This window comes from Diabrotica undecimpunctata, chromosome 8, assembly GCF_040954645.1.
Source record: "Diabrotica undecimpunctata isolate CICGRU chromosome 8, icDiaUnde3, whole genome shotgun sequence".
Classification (NCBI taxonomy): Eukaryota; Metazoa; Arthropoda; class Insecta; order Coleoptera; family Chrysomelidae; genus Diabrotica; species Diabrotica undecimpunctata.
In genome coordinates this window covers 107,425,720-107,440,899 of record NC_092810.1, presented here as the reverse complement: position 1 = coordinate 107,440,899, position 15,180 = coordinate 107,425,720, and the positions used below count along the sequence as shown (strand labels likewise).

The 15,180-nt window shown below is 31.8% G+C and overlaps 1 protein-coding gene across 3 annotated transcripts in view; it reads right to left on the bottom strand.

Annotated features, from left to right (window-relative positions):
* LOC140447820 (trace amine-associated receptor 1) overlaps nucleotides 1-15,180 on the bottom strand; it is an 832,360-nt gene that overhangs the window by 15,124 nt on the left and 802,056 nt on the right. For all 3 annotated transcript variants that reach the window (XM_072540699.1, XM_072540701.1, XM_072540700.1), the window contains one exon: nucleotides 147-401. In XM_072540699.1, the coding sequence (XP_072396800.1) occupies nucleotides 147-401 (255 nt within the window). The remainder of the gene's footprint in view (nucleotides 1-146; nucleotides 402-15,180) is intronic.

Below are 15,180 nucleotides of genomic sequence, written 5' to 3'. Positions count from 1 at the left end.
ACATGACATTAAAAAAAATTTGGTTAAATTCGGTTAACAACTTCAAATTTTATAGAGGTGTTTCCAATCTAAATGGGTCACACTGTATAAATCGTTAAATATAATTATTATCCCTTAATATAAACTTGTTTACTTGTAAAACTTACCCTATTAAATAAAATTTCTCGGCTTATTCTCCTAAAATGATTGTTTAAGAGCCAGTACAGGAACGGGTTCCAAAAACTATTGCTTAGTGCTAGCCAAGTGGCAAGGAAATCGAGAGGAGGAGGTGCGCGTGTACCCGTACAAGCAGCTACCACTTCTTGAATAGTCCAAGGTGTTACAAGAACAATGAACCCTAACGACATGGCAGCCATTGTCCTTGATGCTGTGGTGCTGAGCCTTCGTTCTTGGGTTAAGAGCTAAAAACAATAATAAAATCTATCAGTTTTTATACAGTTTATTAACTGTTAAGCTACAATTTTAACCCTCATTTTTTAACATAACCATAGACACATAATACAAATTGACTGCTGGAGTACAGTCGTGTTCCCTCAGTGCGACAGAAAAAACTGACGCAAAGTAGGCCCTGCATCTCTTTCTAATGGGCCGGGTTTTTTGACCACGTGATCTTCTCATTGCACATTTAGGTCACGTGATCGATAAACCTTGCAAATTAGAAAGAGATGCAGAGACTACTTTTCATCAGTTTTCTCTGTCGCACTGGGGGAATGTGCTGGTATTGCAACGATCAGTCTATCTTGTATTATATGTCTATGAACATAACCCAAAGTAGCCTAATCTAACATTAATTTTTATAAATCACGTCGGCATTCTATGTCTATAAACACGTCAGATTTTTAATTTTTTGGTGGGCGTGATTTTAAACTTCAATGAATGACGCCTTGTGTCATTAGTCGTAGCTAACGATATATTTTTAGTCTTAAAAAATTATGTCATTGTATTTTGGAAATTACATCGGAGAATCATTCCGTAATTTCCACAATAGGGTGATCTCACATCGCAGTGACATAAAAACCAATAAAATAAATGCATGTGCACTCGCAGATCATGCAATAACTCGGAAACATGAGTTCAATCTCGAGGATTCCTGTATTTTGGCAAAAGAAAAAAACCATACAAAACGTGTTTTCTTGGAAATGTGTTGCATAAAATCCAGTACATCTTACAGTGTACTGTACTGTAAGATGTACTGGATAAAAAGTCTGACATAGATGAATTGAGCAACATTTATTGTTATTTACTAAAAAATCATCAAAAATAAAATAGTTATAAATGTCTAAATATTCTTGTATGCATACCTGTTGCATACCATTAAGACAGGTTAATTATTAAAAATCTAAACTACCCAAATATGGGCCTCTTGCTTCTTGAAAAAAAACAATACAATATTAAGAACAACTAATTACACTTTAATTACATTGTTTTTTCTTTCTGTTCTCTATGTATTAGAGTTAAAACATACCATCAAAATATGTCATGAAATAAACTAAGTTTTAATATCCTGATCAAAATTTTTAGAATGTATTGTCCAATATTATATTTTAAATTTGTGTTTTTAATGTTGAGTGTCAAAGTTTATTTTAAATAATCTCGACGACTAGTAAGTTGCATTGACGAATTGTGATATTTTGTAAATATTTACACATTTTTTATGTACATTACAGTGTCTTGAAAAAGGAATAAAACCATTCCGAAAGCTCGACAAAAAGTCAAAAGAGTGTTTCTCTAACATCTCGGTCAACCTTCTGACTGCAGCCCTAATAAACTTTTGTGGTTTTGTATATATATATAATATAAAAGTAAAAGATATCGGCATAGCTCGCAACAAAAAATATAATAAAATATGTGTATAAGATGGAAGGCAACCGTATATACGTATTTCTGACTATTGGTCGTCTTTAGTACGGTGTAGCCAAGGTAAAAAAGAAGCATATTAACTTGGATCACTATAGCAGCAATGCGACCAATTTCTGGCAATAATGCCACAATAATAATTGAAGACATGAGTTGATAAAGGTGCTATGTCCATTTTTTTCAAAAAATGACTTATTTGTATATTTGGTTACCTAAAGTCGTAATACAACCCCTGAATAACTCAAGATTCTTAAATTGTTAATAATAAGGATTATTTTAATTGATAAAGGTACTATGTCCTATGACTAAGTACCCTTTTTTATTAGATAAAGGTGCTATGTCCATATTTAAGGACATAGCACCTTTATCCACTAGATAGTGGGAAAGTTTTATTTACATGGTAGGTGCCATGTGACATTTTAAGGTTATGTTTGTTGTTTATCACATCTTTCAACATGGGTTCGAGAAGTAAAAGAATGTTAGAGTTAGTAAAAAACAAGAAAATATGTGTTTCAAATAAAGATAAGTCCGAATAGAGAATTTTTTTGTAGATAGAAACTGTATTTTGTACTTCTCTAGAGGTCAATACCAATGCGGTGATTTTGGAGCAGCCAAGCACTAGTGGACTTCAAAAGAAGGTCAACTCTAAAGCAGGTAAGCATATTAAAAAATTTTTTACTACCTTTATTAATTAATCATCTCTTTTTAATAACAATTTACCCCCTCTGCAATTCAATTTTTTATTTAAAAAAATATAGATATAATATACATTACTTGAGTTATTATTACATACATACCTACCTATGTACATAAATTAAATTTTTAGACTATATGGATAATTGTACTGATGAAAGTGTTACATCAGGCAGCAAATATTCTCCTTCCAGTGATAAGGTCTCATAAACAAATATCCGGATGTTGATAGAGTCAAACATAAAATGTTTTCTGATAACCAAGAAATTAAAAAGGTAAAGCTAAAAAAAGTTAAGATTAAGAAATAAAAATAGAAATTAGAAATAAGTATAAATGTAATAAATAACTAAGATTTTTTTAAGGTTCCGACAAACAGCAGGGAAACTCCGGATAGGATTGACGAACTGCAGGAGGAAATACCTCGGGAAATACGTATAGAAGACCATAACCAGCAATTCCATGTTACTGCCGATGAAATAAGTAGAAGAGAAATTGTTAAACCAGTTTTAAAAATAACTAAAAAAAGAGTCCGGAAACCTGATAATTGGAAACGAAATAAAGCTGCAAGGTTAAGACAACAAGGTAAAGAATATATTTCTCAAAAGACTGGTTAAGTGATGGAAGAAAAAACAATTAAAAGAGATTTACTGTGTAAAGAAAAATATAGACTAAACTGTACTGAGAAGTTTAGTATTGCAAGCAGAGAAGAAATTCTAAGAAAATTTTATAAGCTAAATACAAATTCCAAAAATATTTTAATTTTTAAAAGTATTAAGATGCAGGAAGTTAATCGTCACCGCCCTCGTAAAAATATAAAAACGAAAGCTTACAGCTTTAAATATTTTATTACGTGTGATAAAGAAAATACACTAGTGTGTAAAGATGCTTTCTGCTCTTTATACCGAATTGGACGAAAAAAAGTCTTTAAAGCTCAAAATAACTTAAAATTGGGCCAGGTATGCCCTCACCACATAAGCAAGGGCATCACAAAAATCCAAAAAAAATATCCGATGAAGTAATAAACTGCATTGAAAATCATATCAAGCAGTTTTCTTCAGAAGAATCACATTATTCTAGGACTAAAAACCCACATAAAAAATACCTTTCCCCTTTACTAAATATTAACCGACTTCATCAACTGTATATAGAGGATTGTCAAACAAAAAAACTCGAATCTAAATATTTCGTAAAGGCCCCTTTTTACAGACATATATTTGAAACAAGGTTTAACTTATCTTTTGGTGTACCCAAAAGTGATACTTGCAGTTTATGCGATGCTGGAGAGAACTCTTTAGAGCACTGGAATAATTTTCAACTTGCTTTTGCGCAGCAGAAAGTTGACCGCGAAGCAGTAAAAATTTCCAAAGAAAAATGTTACATAACAATGGATCTTCAACAAACGATGCCTTTGCTAAAGCTATCAACGTCAAAATCTTCTTACTTAAGACAAATGTGGCTATACAACTTTTAAGTCCACTGTTTAACCAGTTCTGGTCATAAGTCCTATTTTTTACATGGACTGAGGATATTGCCAATAGGGGAAGTAATGAAATAGCAAGTTGTTTGCTACGATTTTGTCTGCTTCTTAAAGAAGAAAATCCCCAAATTGATCATTTAATAATTTGGTCAGATCAATGTGGGGGACAAAACAAAAACTTCTCCATTATTAACCTTTTTCAATACCTAATATTAAATAAAATATTTAAGATCATTGACCATAAATTTCCCGAAGTTGGTCACAGTTACCTTGACTCTGACAGAGACTTTGGAAGAATAGTAAAGGTTCTTAGAAAACATCAGAATATTTATATACCAGACCAATATCGGGAAATTATTAGATCTGCGAGTACCAAACAAAGTGTATGCCTTAACATGGAACATTTTTTTTATTGCTTTGAAACTCTACCTGCAAAACTTCATTTAAACAAAAGACTCACTAATAGTCTTGAACAAAAAATAAATTTTCGAGATAAAGTGAAGTGGCTAAGAGTAAGTTGTTTTGGAAAATACTTTTACAAAACTAGTTTAGATCCGTTTACCTCATTTATGGAAGTTGACTTACAAAAAAAAAGAGAACTGATAGTACAAAGTAATCAAGTTGTTTTACAAAAGTTACCTAAATGCTGTGGTTTGACTTCTGAAAAAATTAAATGGTATGGAGTATAAATGGTATTATGATATTGTTTTAGAAGAATGTTTGAAAAACCCTAAGAAAAAACGTAATTCATGTTAAATTTAAATATTTCTGTGTCGTTGTTTATAAATTTTTAATGTATCTTACTTTGCTTTTGTTAATCTGCAAATAAAATTTAATTTCCAGATTATTTAATAGTTTTTTTTATTATTTTTTTAAAATTTAAATACAACATAGGTGACATAACACCTTTCTCTACTCAAGTTTATACCAACATCTGCATAAAATGTTGGTTGATTAAGGTGCTATGTCCATTAAAATTAAAATTACTAAAAAAGTTTAAATTCTAGAAAAACAAAAAATATTATATAAAAAAGTACAAAACGATTCTAATCTAATAAGATATTGGTAATTTTTATAAAATTTATTAAAAAAAATATATAAGTGAAAACGCGTTTCCTTCAATTACTCAATATCTGAAAAAGTGGACATGGCACCTTTATCATCTCATGTCTTCAATTATTTTACTATTAACTCGCATTAACCTTTTTCTTGTTGTTTGAAACGTTTTAAACGTTTGGCATTCCTTTCCTTAGGTAGCTTAGCTTCCTCCGTGGATGTGTTGGTTGTTGCTCTGGAAACCTCAGAGTCTTCTTACAGTATTGCCTCATCCCAGGTACCTACGGTATCAAAAGGATTGAGCTCTTTTGGGACTCTTTCCGTGTTATCGAGACCTAGGTGACTGCTGCAGTATCTCCCAAAAATTTTCGTACAAATCTGGCCGTTGAGAGTAGTACAGCTTTCTGCATGGTCTTGGAGAGATGTTCATGCAGAGCTAGCTTTTTTATATTTTCTAGGAGGTTCTTTGGGATGACTCCAGTAGTAGAGAGAATAATAGGTATTGTCTGTGTACTTTACATTCTCCACTGTCTTCGTATTTGAATTTCCAGATCCCCGTATTTGGCGATTTTTTCGTTCTGTTTAAGACGAAGATTATTCTTGTTGGGTATCGCCACATCAATTAATTTTGTTTGTCTCTTTAGTTTATTAACTAGTATGAGATCTGGTCTATTATGTGCCACTGTTTGGTCTGTGAGCACACTGCGGTCCCAGTATAGCTTGTAGTTGACATTCTCAAGTATACTCTCAGAAACGTATTGATAATATGGAAGATGGTTTGTTTGAAGAAGTCCCGGTTTGATAGCTATCTCTTGATGAAGGATCTTTCCTACTGAGTCGTTCCGTTCCTTATATTCAGTTGCAGCAAATGCCTAATAGCCGCCGGTAAGATGTTGGATGGTTTTCTGAGCTTGATATCCATATCGGCATTTGTCATTTTGAACCTGAGGGTCTTTGACGATATATTTCATTCATTCATCATTCATCATTCATCATTCATCATTCATCGTTCATCATTCATCGTTCATCGTTCATCGTTCATCGTTCATCGTTCATCGTTCATCGTTCATCGTTCATCGTTCATCGTTCATCGTTCATCGTTCATCTTTCATCGTTCATCGTTCATCGTTCATCGTTCATCGTTCATCGTTCATCGTTCATCGTTCATCGTTCATCGTTCATCGTTCATCGTTCATCGTTCATCGTTCATCGTTCATCGTTCATCGTTCATCGTTCATCGTTCATCGTTCATCGTTCATCGTTCATCGTTCATCTGTTATCGTTCATCGTTCATCGTTCATCGTTCATCGTTCATCGTTCATCGTTCATCGTTCATCGTTCATCGTTCATCGTTCATCGTTCATCGTTCATCGTTCATCGTTCATCGTTCATCGTTCATCGTTCATCGTTCATCGTTCATCGTTCATCGTTCATCGTTCATCGTTCATCGTTCATCGTTCATCGTTCATCGTTCATCGTTCATCGTTCATCGTTCATCGTTCATCGTTCATCGTTCATCGTTCATCGTTCATCGTTCATCGTTCATCGTTCATCGTTCATCGTTCATCGTTCATCGTTCATCGTTCATCGTTCATCGTTCATCGTTCATCGTTCATCGTTCATCGTTCATCGTTCATCGTTCATCGTTCATCGTTCATCGTTCATCGTTCATCGTTCATCGTTCATCGTTCATCGTTCATCGTTCATCGTTCATCGTTCATCGTTCATCGTTCATCGTTCATCGTTCATCGTTCATCGTTCATCGTTCATCGTTCATCGTTCATCGTTCATCGTTCATCGTTCATCGTTCATCGTTCATCGTTCATCGTTCATCGTTCATCATTCATCATTCATCATTCATCATTCATCATTTATTTATTTCATTCATTCATTCATTCATTTATTTATTATTATTATATAACAAATAAGGGCTAAATATGCCCAAAAAGCACAAAAATCCTTATAAAACTAATACCAATTATAAAGTTAAGTACAGTTAAACAATTAAGTATATCAATTGAATTGTGAAACAATAGATAAATAAAAAATGCTTTCCGAAAATAACACAATCCTTTAAATAAAATAAAGCGCTATCAAGTATATTTTTAAAGATGTTAACACTAGTTGCCGATATGGTGTTTTGATCCAAATTGTTCCAGATATTAAAGATTTCGTTCGGCAAGAAATTCATCCTGGACCTTGCAGTAATTTGTCCCCTCTTTAATTTGTATCGATGGCCTCTTAATCTTTCGTCTTGATTCAAAGTGAATATGGTGTTTAGGTTCCCAAAATTATGTTTTAAAATACGGAAGATAATTAGGTCACCTTGAAGACGTCCCTGCTCGAATGTCGTAAGATGAGCAATGGATAGTCCATCTTCATAGTTAGGTCTTAAACGGTTGTATGCCAGTCTTGTGGCTTTACGCTGAGCATTTTCAAGTAGGATTTTATCACGACTGAGATCTGGATTCCACACTGGTCCCGAAAATTTTTGGGAGATACTCCAGCATACCAAGTCACCTAGGGCTCGATAACACGGAGAGAGTCCCACCAGAGCTCAATCCTTTTGATACCGTAGGTATCTGGGATGAGTTAATTATCCCCTTAGAGGGAGTGTGAGCCGTATGGCTGAATCTTGATATTGACGGAGTAAATAACTTCTGGTTAAAGAAGTTTTGGAGTGTTCATGAGTGTTTGTCAGTATTCATTAATCATTATCTTCTTCTTCTTCCTCTTTATAAGCAATTCTGTGTTTATTTCAGTCTTTATTTTCTTTATTTCTTTTCTTTGCTTCTATTTTGTGTCCATTCATTGATTAATCATGATATCTCTTATCTACAGGAAATGCCATCATTTCTTACACAGAAAACTACTTATCTGATACCAAAGGATCAAAATAACACCCAAGATCTAGCAAAGTACCGCCCGAATACTTGTCTTTTAACTTTGTACAAATTGGTCACATCCTGTGTAGCCCGGCGTATCTACTAACACTCTTTTCTAAACAATATCATAAAGCGTCAACAGAGAGGTTGCGCTAAAGGTTCCGTGGGCTGCAAAGAACAATTTATTATCGACTTTTACTAGTCGTTATACTAGTCATTTCTAACCAGGCATACACAAAAAGGGGACCTTTTTACTGCGTTCATTAACTATAGGAAAGCCTTTGACTCAGTGCCGCATGGTTAAACCTCTGCACGGGCGACATCCGAATAAAGTCAGTTAAGACTATGTCGACAATATAGCGTCGAACTATTGGTTGACATCAGGAAATATGTTTCCGAAACAGAAGGTTTATAGTAGTGTGTATTAGTATGAGCAAAATGAGGAGGGGGTCAATGAACCGAGGCCGGTCTAGACAACATTTAATAGGGTTACTTAAAATAGGGTGGAGCGAATTAACCAATTAAGATTGTACACAATTTCGTGGTCAAAATGACTAATTATAACAATAATTAATTATAAATTACCCTAGAGTAATCTAAAATAGGGTGGGGTGATATAAGATATTACTGCATGCAAAATGAGGGTGGGTGATTTTAAATAGGGTGAAGCGAATTAAGATTGTACACAATATCGTGGTCAAAAATACTTTAGCAATTGCCAATTAAGCGCTGGTCAATCTACCCACCCCGCAGAATATTATGATTAGTTTAATTAACTCCATTAAATATAAAAAGCCAGTTGCGCCAAATAAGCAAAAAATAAATTATAATACTTTACATCATTAATTATTGCAGACAATCCCACCCAACAATATTCAAATTAGACTAACCAATTGAGTAAATTGAAAAGGATAATAGTTTAATTAACGACAACGAATTATTTCTGGCACCCTCATTTGACATTATTTAAATTGGGGTAAACGTTTAGGTAACATTAAAAGGCCATTAACTCAAATAACAAAAAAGAAATTATATTAATTTTGAATCAATAAATATATGATATGTATAAGAAGAAATGGAAAAGAATAAAAAAACCAAATATGAATATCGTCAGAACTTGATCCTAGATGGAGGAGAAACGATCAGTAAATATACGGAATATAAATAGCCGGGTATAAAAAATCATAAATGATGAAACACTGGACGGAGCCAATAAAACAAAATATTCAGGGAAGAAAACCTTAAAAGTCTATAAAAACTAAAATGGAGACGTTTTTACTTTTTTATTTTACGGGTTGTGACAAATAAAATGTTTAGAGTAGTCTATAAACAATACTGATATTTTGGCGTTTGTTGATTACATTATGTAGTTATCAGTTGGATTTATATTGAGTTATGGACGTAATTTCAATATTTATAAGGATTGTTAAGGCAAAAAATGTTAATTTTATAATATCCTTTAAAATTGTTTAACAATTTAACAAACAACGGTAAAAAGCGAATATAGAACACCGTAGTTAAAAGTATAATTACATATGGGTGTGAAGTGTGGCAATTGAAAGAAAAAACAAAACGAATGCTGGAAGCTACTGAAATGGATTTCTGGTAAAGATCTGTGGGAAGATCAAAACTGGAATGAGTGACAAATGAAAGAATAAGAGAAATAATGCAAGTCACACACACAATAGTTGATGAGATTAAAACCAAACAACTTGTCTGTTCAACGTTCAAAGAATGCGTGAGACCCGAATTCCACAACAAGAAGAAGAAGACTCAGAAAAAGCTGATAGGAAGGAATAGACAAAGATATGGAAGAACACCCTGGAGACGAGTTGTGGAGAGACAGAGAAGCATGGAGAGATGGCATCAAAAGACGTAGAACGTTATAGGTTGATTATATAAAATTGTTTAAAATACAAACAACTTCATTTTATAACATTTTGCTTTTTATACATATACATAACACATTATATTTATTAAATAGAAATGAATTCAGCGTGTTATCAGCTATTCCATCGTTATAAAACGCTTAATTCTAAAACGGAAATATTGTCTGGTTTTTAAACCAAACAGATGGTACATGTAGTATTAAAAAAAATTACATGGGGTGAATATAATTAACATTTTTCGAGCGCAATTGTAGAACCCACATATTTGCGGGTGAGGTTTTGGAGTTTTATCTATACAAGATATGTATAATACAGGGTGCCCGTATAAGCGATCCCCTATTCTAATTATGGTAAATATTTTGCAAATTTAGATCCACGATAAGTTGCCAACACATATGTGAATTGCTAAATAACAAGTGTTATAGAATATGAGAAAACTCTTAATTATAATTAAAAGGCCATTAAAATTTAATTGAAATCCATATAGGGTAACTAGCACATTAGGGTTGTAACAATATATGGTGTGGTCATATGCTATAAAGGATTAAATTTCGAGTTTTCGCTAAAAAAATGTGCTAAAAGGGAGGAATTTTAATACTTTTAGATTGGTCTGCCCTTTCCACTTTTTCAAAAAGTTATAAAAAGCCGAGTACTGCAGATTAATTTAGTAAAATAATCCTTAGAAAGTGTCGGTATTAATATTATAAAAATGAAAGTAAAGTTGCCGGTTCCAGAAAGTTCAAAATCCAGCGCGAAGATTATTTCGCACTTTAAAAAGTCACCAAAAGGAAAGATGTTTGCAGAAGTCTTAAACTCTTCTCTGGAGTTAATTGAGGGGGACATCCGTCATCACCAACCTATGAAATATAAAGAATTCGAAGAGCATGTCACAATATCTTCGACTCCAAACGAGAGCAAATATGAAAACATTTCATCGGAAAGCGAAGATGAAGGTGATACCTGTTTAGAAGAAAAAAAAATAGAAAATATCATTCAAGAAGGGGACTTTGATGAAAGCATGGAAGAATGTGTATTGCCTGGTCAAAATAATGCAGATAAAATAGACCTTAACACGACGACTAATTTTGATACAATCGACAAAAATGTGCAAAGCCAGGATGAGGAATATAATGTGCTTCTTAAAAACTTTGTTAGTGAAAATAAGCGTTTCTTGGAAAGCCATGAAGTTCACAGACAAGTATTAATTAAAAAAATCAGTGCGTATGAAAGGAAACGCGATAGAGCTCTACAGAGCTTAACTAGTGTCAACAAGAACATTGCAATCTGTAATCAAATTCTAACGTCTATTTACACATGCAAACCAGTGGAATAATATTTTGTATATCACTTTAATATTACATAAACATATTCTAAAAAAATAAAAGTGCCTAAATGTTTAAATGTGTAAAAATTCCATAAAATCATAATATAATCTGTTTCGGGGTGACAAATTGTGTTCAATGCAAGCAATCTAGTGTGCAAAGCTAGGATGAAGAATATAATGTGCTTATTAAAAACTTTGTTAGTGAAAAACAATCATTTTTGGATAGCCATGAAGTTCACTATAAAATAGTTTAAAAAACATTCAAACTTGTGCTATTGGAATATAATTTCATTTTTAATTGTTATATCTTGTTCTAAAGTGTTTGTCGAATGTTAAATTATATAAAATTAATAAATTAATACTATTAATTTTATATAGTCAAACAAAATATTCTAAAAATACAAAGTTTTACTTTTATTTTTAAAATATTAATACTGACAGTTTCTAAGGATTATTGTACTAAAATAAAAAATTTTATAACATTTTTTGGTTTTTTATTTCATTTCCAAAATACGTAAGTAAAAATCAGTACAAAATTTTATATATAGGTACCTATATATATATATATATATATATATATATATATATATATATATATATATATATATATATATATACATATATATATAATTTCATGTTGGTTTATTTATTTAAAATAATGACTATTACCTCTAAAAGCAAAATATTATACTTTCTTTTTGCGATGTATAATAGATAAGAAAAAAAAACATACTTTCTTAAAAATATGTATTCCAAAATAAATAATCACACACCTAACATATTATATATAATTTCATATTCGTTTATTTATTTAAAAGTAATGACTATTTCCTCTAAAAGCAAAATATTATACTTTCTTTTTTGCGATGTTTAATAGATAAGAAAAAAACATACCTTTTTAAAAATATGTAATCCAAAATAAATCACACACCTTAAACAGAAACATTGCACCAAGCTAATATCAAATAACATAAACACTTTAAGCGTCTATATTCTTAACTATTATATTCAAAATATAATCTTTGTCGGATCGCGGCCGCAATAAACATTTCACTAAGCTAGTATACACACACAAACTGACCGCGTTTGACCCACATACCTTAGTTAACTGCACGCCGAAAAGCGCCAGGTGCCTCTTTGGTATTTTCGTTTCAAATTTACTTTTAACCATTGACGGAGTTAAGTTTATTATACCAAAAAATAAATTAAATAAATTTAAAAAATTATTTGCCGCTTTATTTATTAAAACTAAGAAAAAATATTTTGGATTCTTATTTCGCAAATACAGGTGTAGTCAAAACTTGAAAAAAAATGTTTACCTAATCATTTTAAATAAGGGTAGTAAACCCCATCTACAGAAATTTTGTCAAAACAATATATTCTCATATATTACTAATTTGAAAAAAAAATAACCAATTCAAAAATATATAATTCATTTTTTTAAAATTTAATACAAAGGTGCTAATTTTTTTTAACTTAGTTAACTGCATGCCGAAAAGGCAGCGCTAGGTACCTGTTTGGTATTTTCGTTTCAAGTTCACTTTTAACCATTGACGGAGTTAAGTTTATTATACCAAAAAATAAATTAAATAAATTTAAAAAATTATTTGCCGCTTTATTTATTAAAACTAAGAAAAAATATTTTGGATTCTTATTTCGCAAATACAGGTGTAGTCAAAACTTGAAAAAAAATGTTTACCTAATCATTTTAAATAAGGGTAGTAAACCCCATCTACAGAAATTTTGTCAAAACATTATTTTCTCATATATTACTAATTTGAAAAAAAAAATAACCAATTCAAAAATATATAATTTATTTTTTTAAAATTCAATACAAAAGTGCTAATTTTTTTACTAGCAGGTAAATAACATATTCCCACCGCTGTATTTATGAAAACTAATAAAAGATAAATATTATATATAAAAGAGCCTAAAAAAAAGACACAAAGTTTTTAAAATGGTGTATTTATTGTTATAGATTTGCAAACAATGCAGTATTTTGATAAGCAGTAAATGTATAAATTTTTATTACAAGTCGCACAAATACGTGCACTCAGATTATCCGCAGTTCCACTAGAATGTTCCGTTACATGATTCGTGTGAATATACGTTGGTACTCCCCTAAGAGTTTCGAAAAAACACGATGGACACAGACTTTCATTGTCTATAATATAATAATGTTGGCTTAAACAAACTGTTCCTCTACATTCGTATGCCAAAAAGCGTACATTATTGACCTCATCCACTTGCATAATTTTGTTGTCCACTTCGGCGGAATCAGTCTCTATCACTTCATTTTCTTCCAAATCTGATAGATTTTCCGTAGATACCGAAAAAACAAAACTTTCATCCGTGGAGACATTGTCACTATCTTCTAATTCAAGTATGGCATCCAAAGGGTTTATAACTTCTTCATCCATTGCTTGGTATTCGTTTTCTAACACCATTTTAATTCACAAAAAATACAAGTGTATCATTTTATATGTTTTCAAGTAGTAGAGATAGGCGGGTTCGGTATGTATTGGAGGGGGGTGTTATAATTATCTGCTTCTCACATCTAAAATAGAGCTAAAGGGTGAACTATATCAACATTTTGGTCTCTAGAGACAACATTTGGTCAACAGTGAATAATTAGAACTATGAAATAATTATGATTAATTAATTTCTAAACAAGGGTCAATTAAATAAGCCCCTGAACATGTGGGTGTCTAGAAAACATCTGGTCTATTTAAGATTAATGATTAATTTCTAAAAATTGGGGTGAACGACACGCAATAGTCTAGACAACATCAGTTCTACTCAAGATCAATGACCAATGTCTGAAAATAGCATGGTGGGGGTAACATTCTCATAATATCATTATACTATTTAAGGCAAATAAGCGGAACTCCTCAGTAGTTTATCGAGAATCATGAATACGTGTACTATGTGTAATAAATCGTTTTCGCGCTCAGATAACCTCTCCCGACACAGAAAAACATGTAAATACAGAAATGTGAATAGTGATAGTGAGCATAATGGGGATTATTATATTCCCAAAAAAAGATTAAGACCACTTGGATTGGAAGTGATAGATGCCAGTGTTTCCAAATTAACACATGCGTTTAAAAACAGAATCGCATCTTATCGTTTTTATAGTAATAAGAAAATGGATTATCATGGATTTTTAAATGATGTTAAACCCAAAGTTTTGAACATCTTGAGGGAATATCTACATCTGCACAATATCATAAAGGTAAATTTTGAAATATTTAGTCTTTATCTAAAACCTGATAGTGGCCTATCAGATATCAAGTCCATGAACACATGCAATACAATTATATCTATTAGCACTAAGATGGATGAAACATTTGATGATTTTAAGAAAGCACTGATGACGCAAGCCTCAGAATTTCAAGAAAAAGATTCAAATTGGGCATTACAGGAAATAATGTTTTTAGATGTTAACATAAACAAATTTAACTCTATTTCTGCATCAACATATATTCGTCTCCCAATACCCATAGTAAGAAAACATGCTATTTTAAATATCGAAAACAGAGATAATAAGTGTTTTGCGTGGAGTGTTAACGCAGCTATTTTTCCTCCCGTTGGCAACCCAAGCAAACCAGAATCATATCCACCGTATGATACTTTGTTAAATTTTGAAGGGATTGACTTTCCGATGAAACTGAAAGATATTAAACAGTTTGAGACCCTTAATAATATTTCAGTAAATGTTTATGGGCTAGAATCCAATTTCGTAAATAATAAAAGGCAATATGAAATAATTGGCCCACTTTACTTTACAAGTAATCGTCATGCCACTCATGTAAACCTTTTGCTTATAACAAATGATAAACAAAGTCATTATTGTCTGATTCTAGACTTGGTCAGACTTGTAAAAAGTCAAAAAACAAAAAACACTCGCAAAGAATATTTATGTGATGGATGTCTACAATTCTTTACCAAAGAAGAAAAGCTCAATAATCACCAAAAGAGCGACTGTTTACATATTTA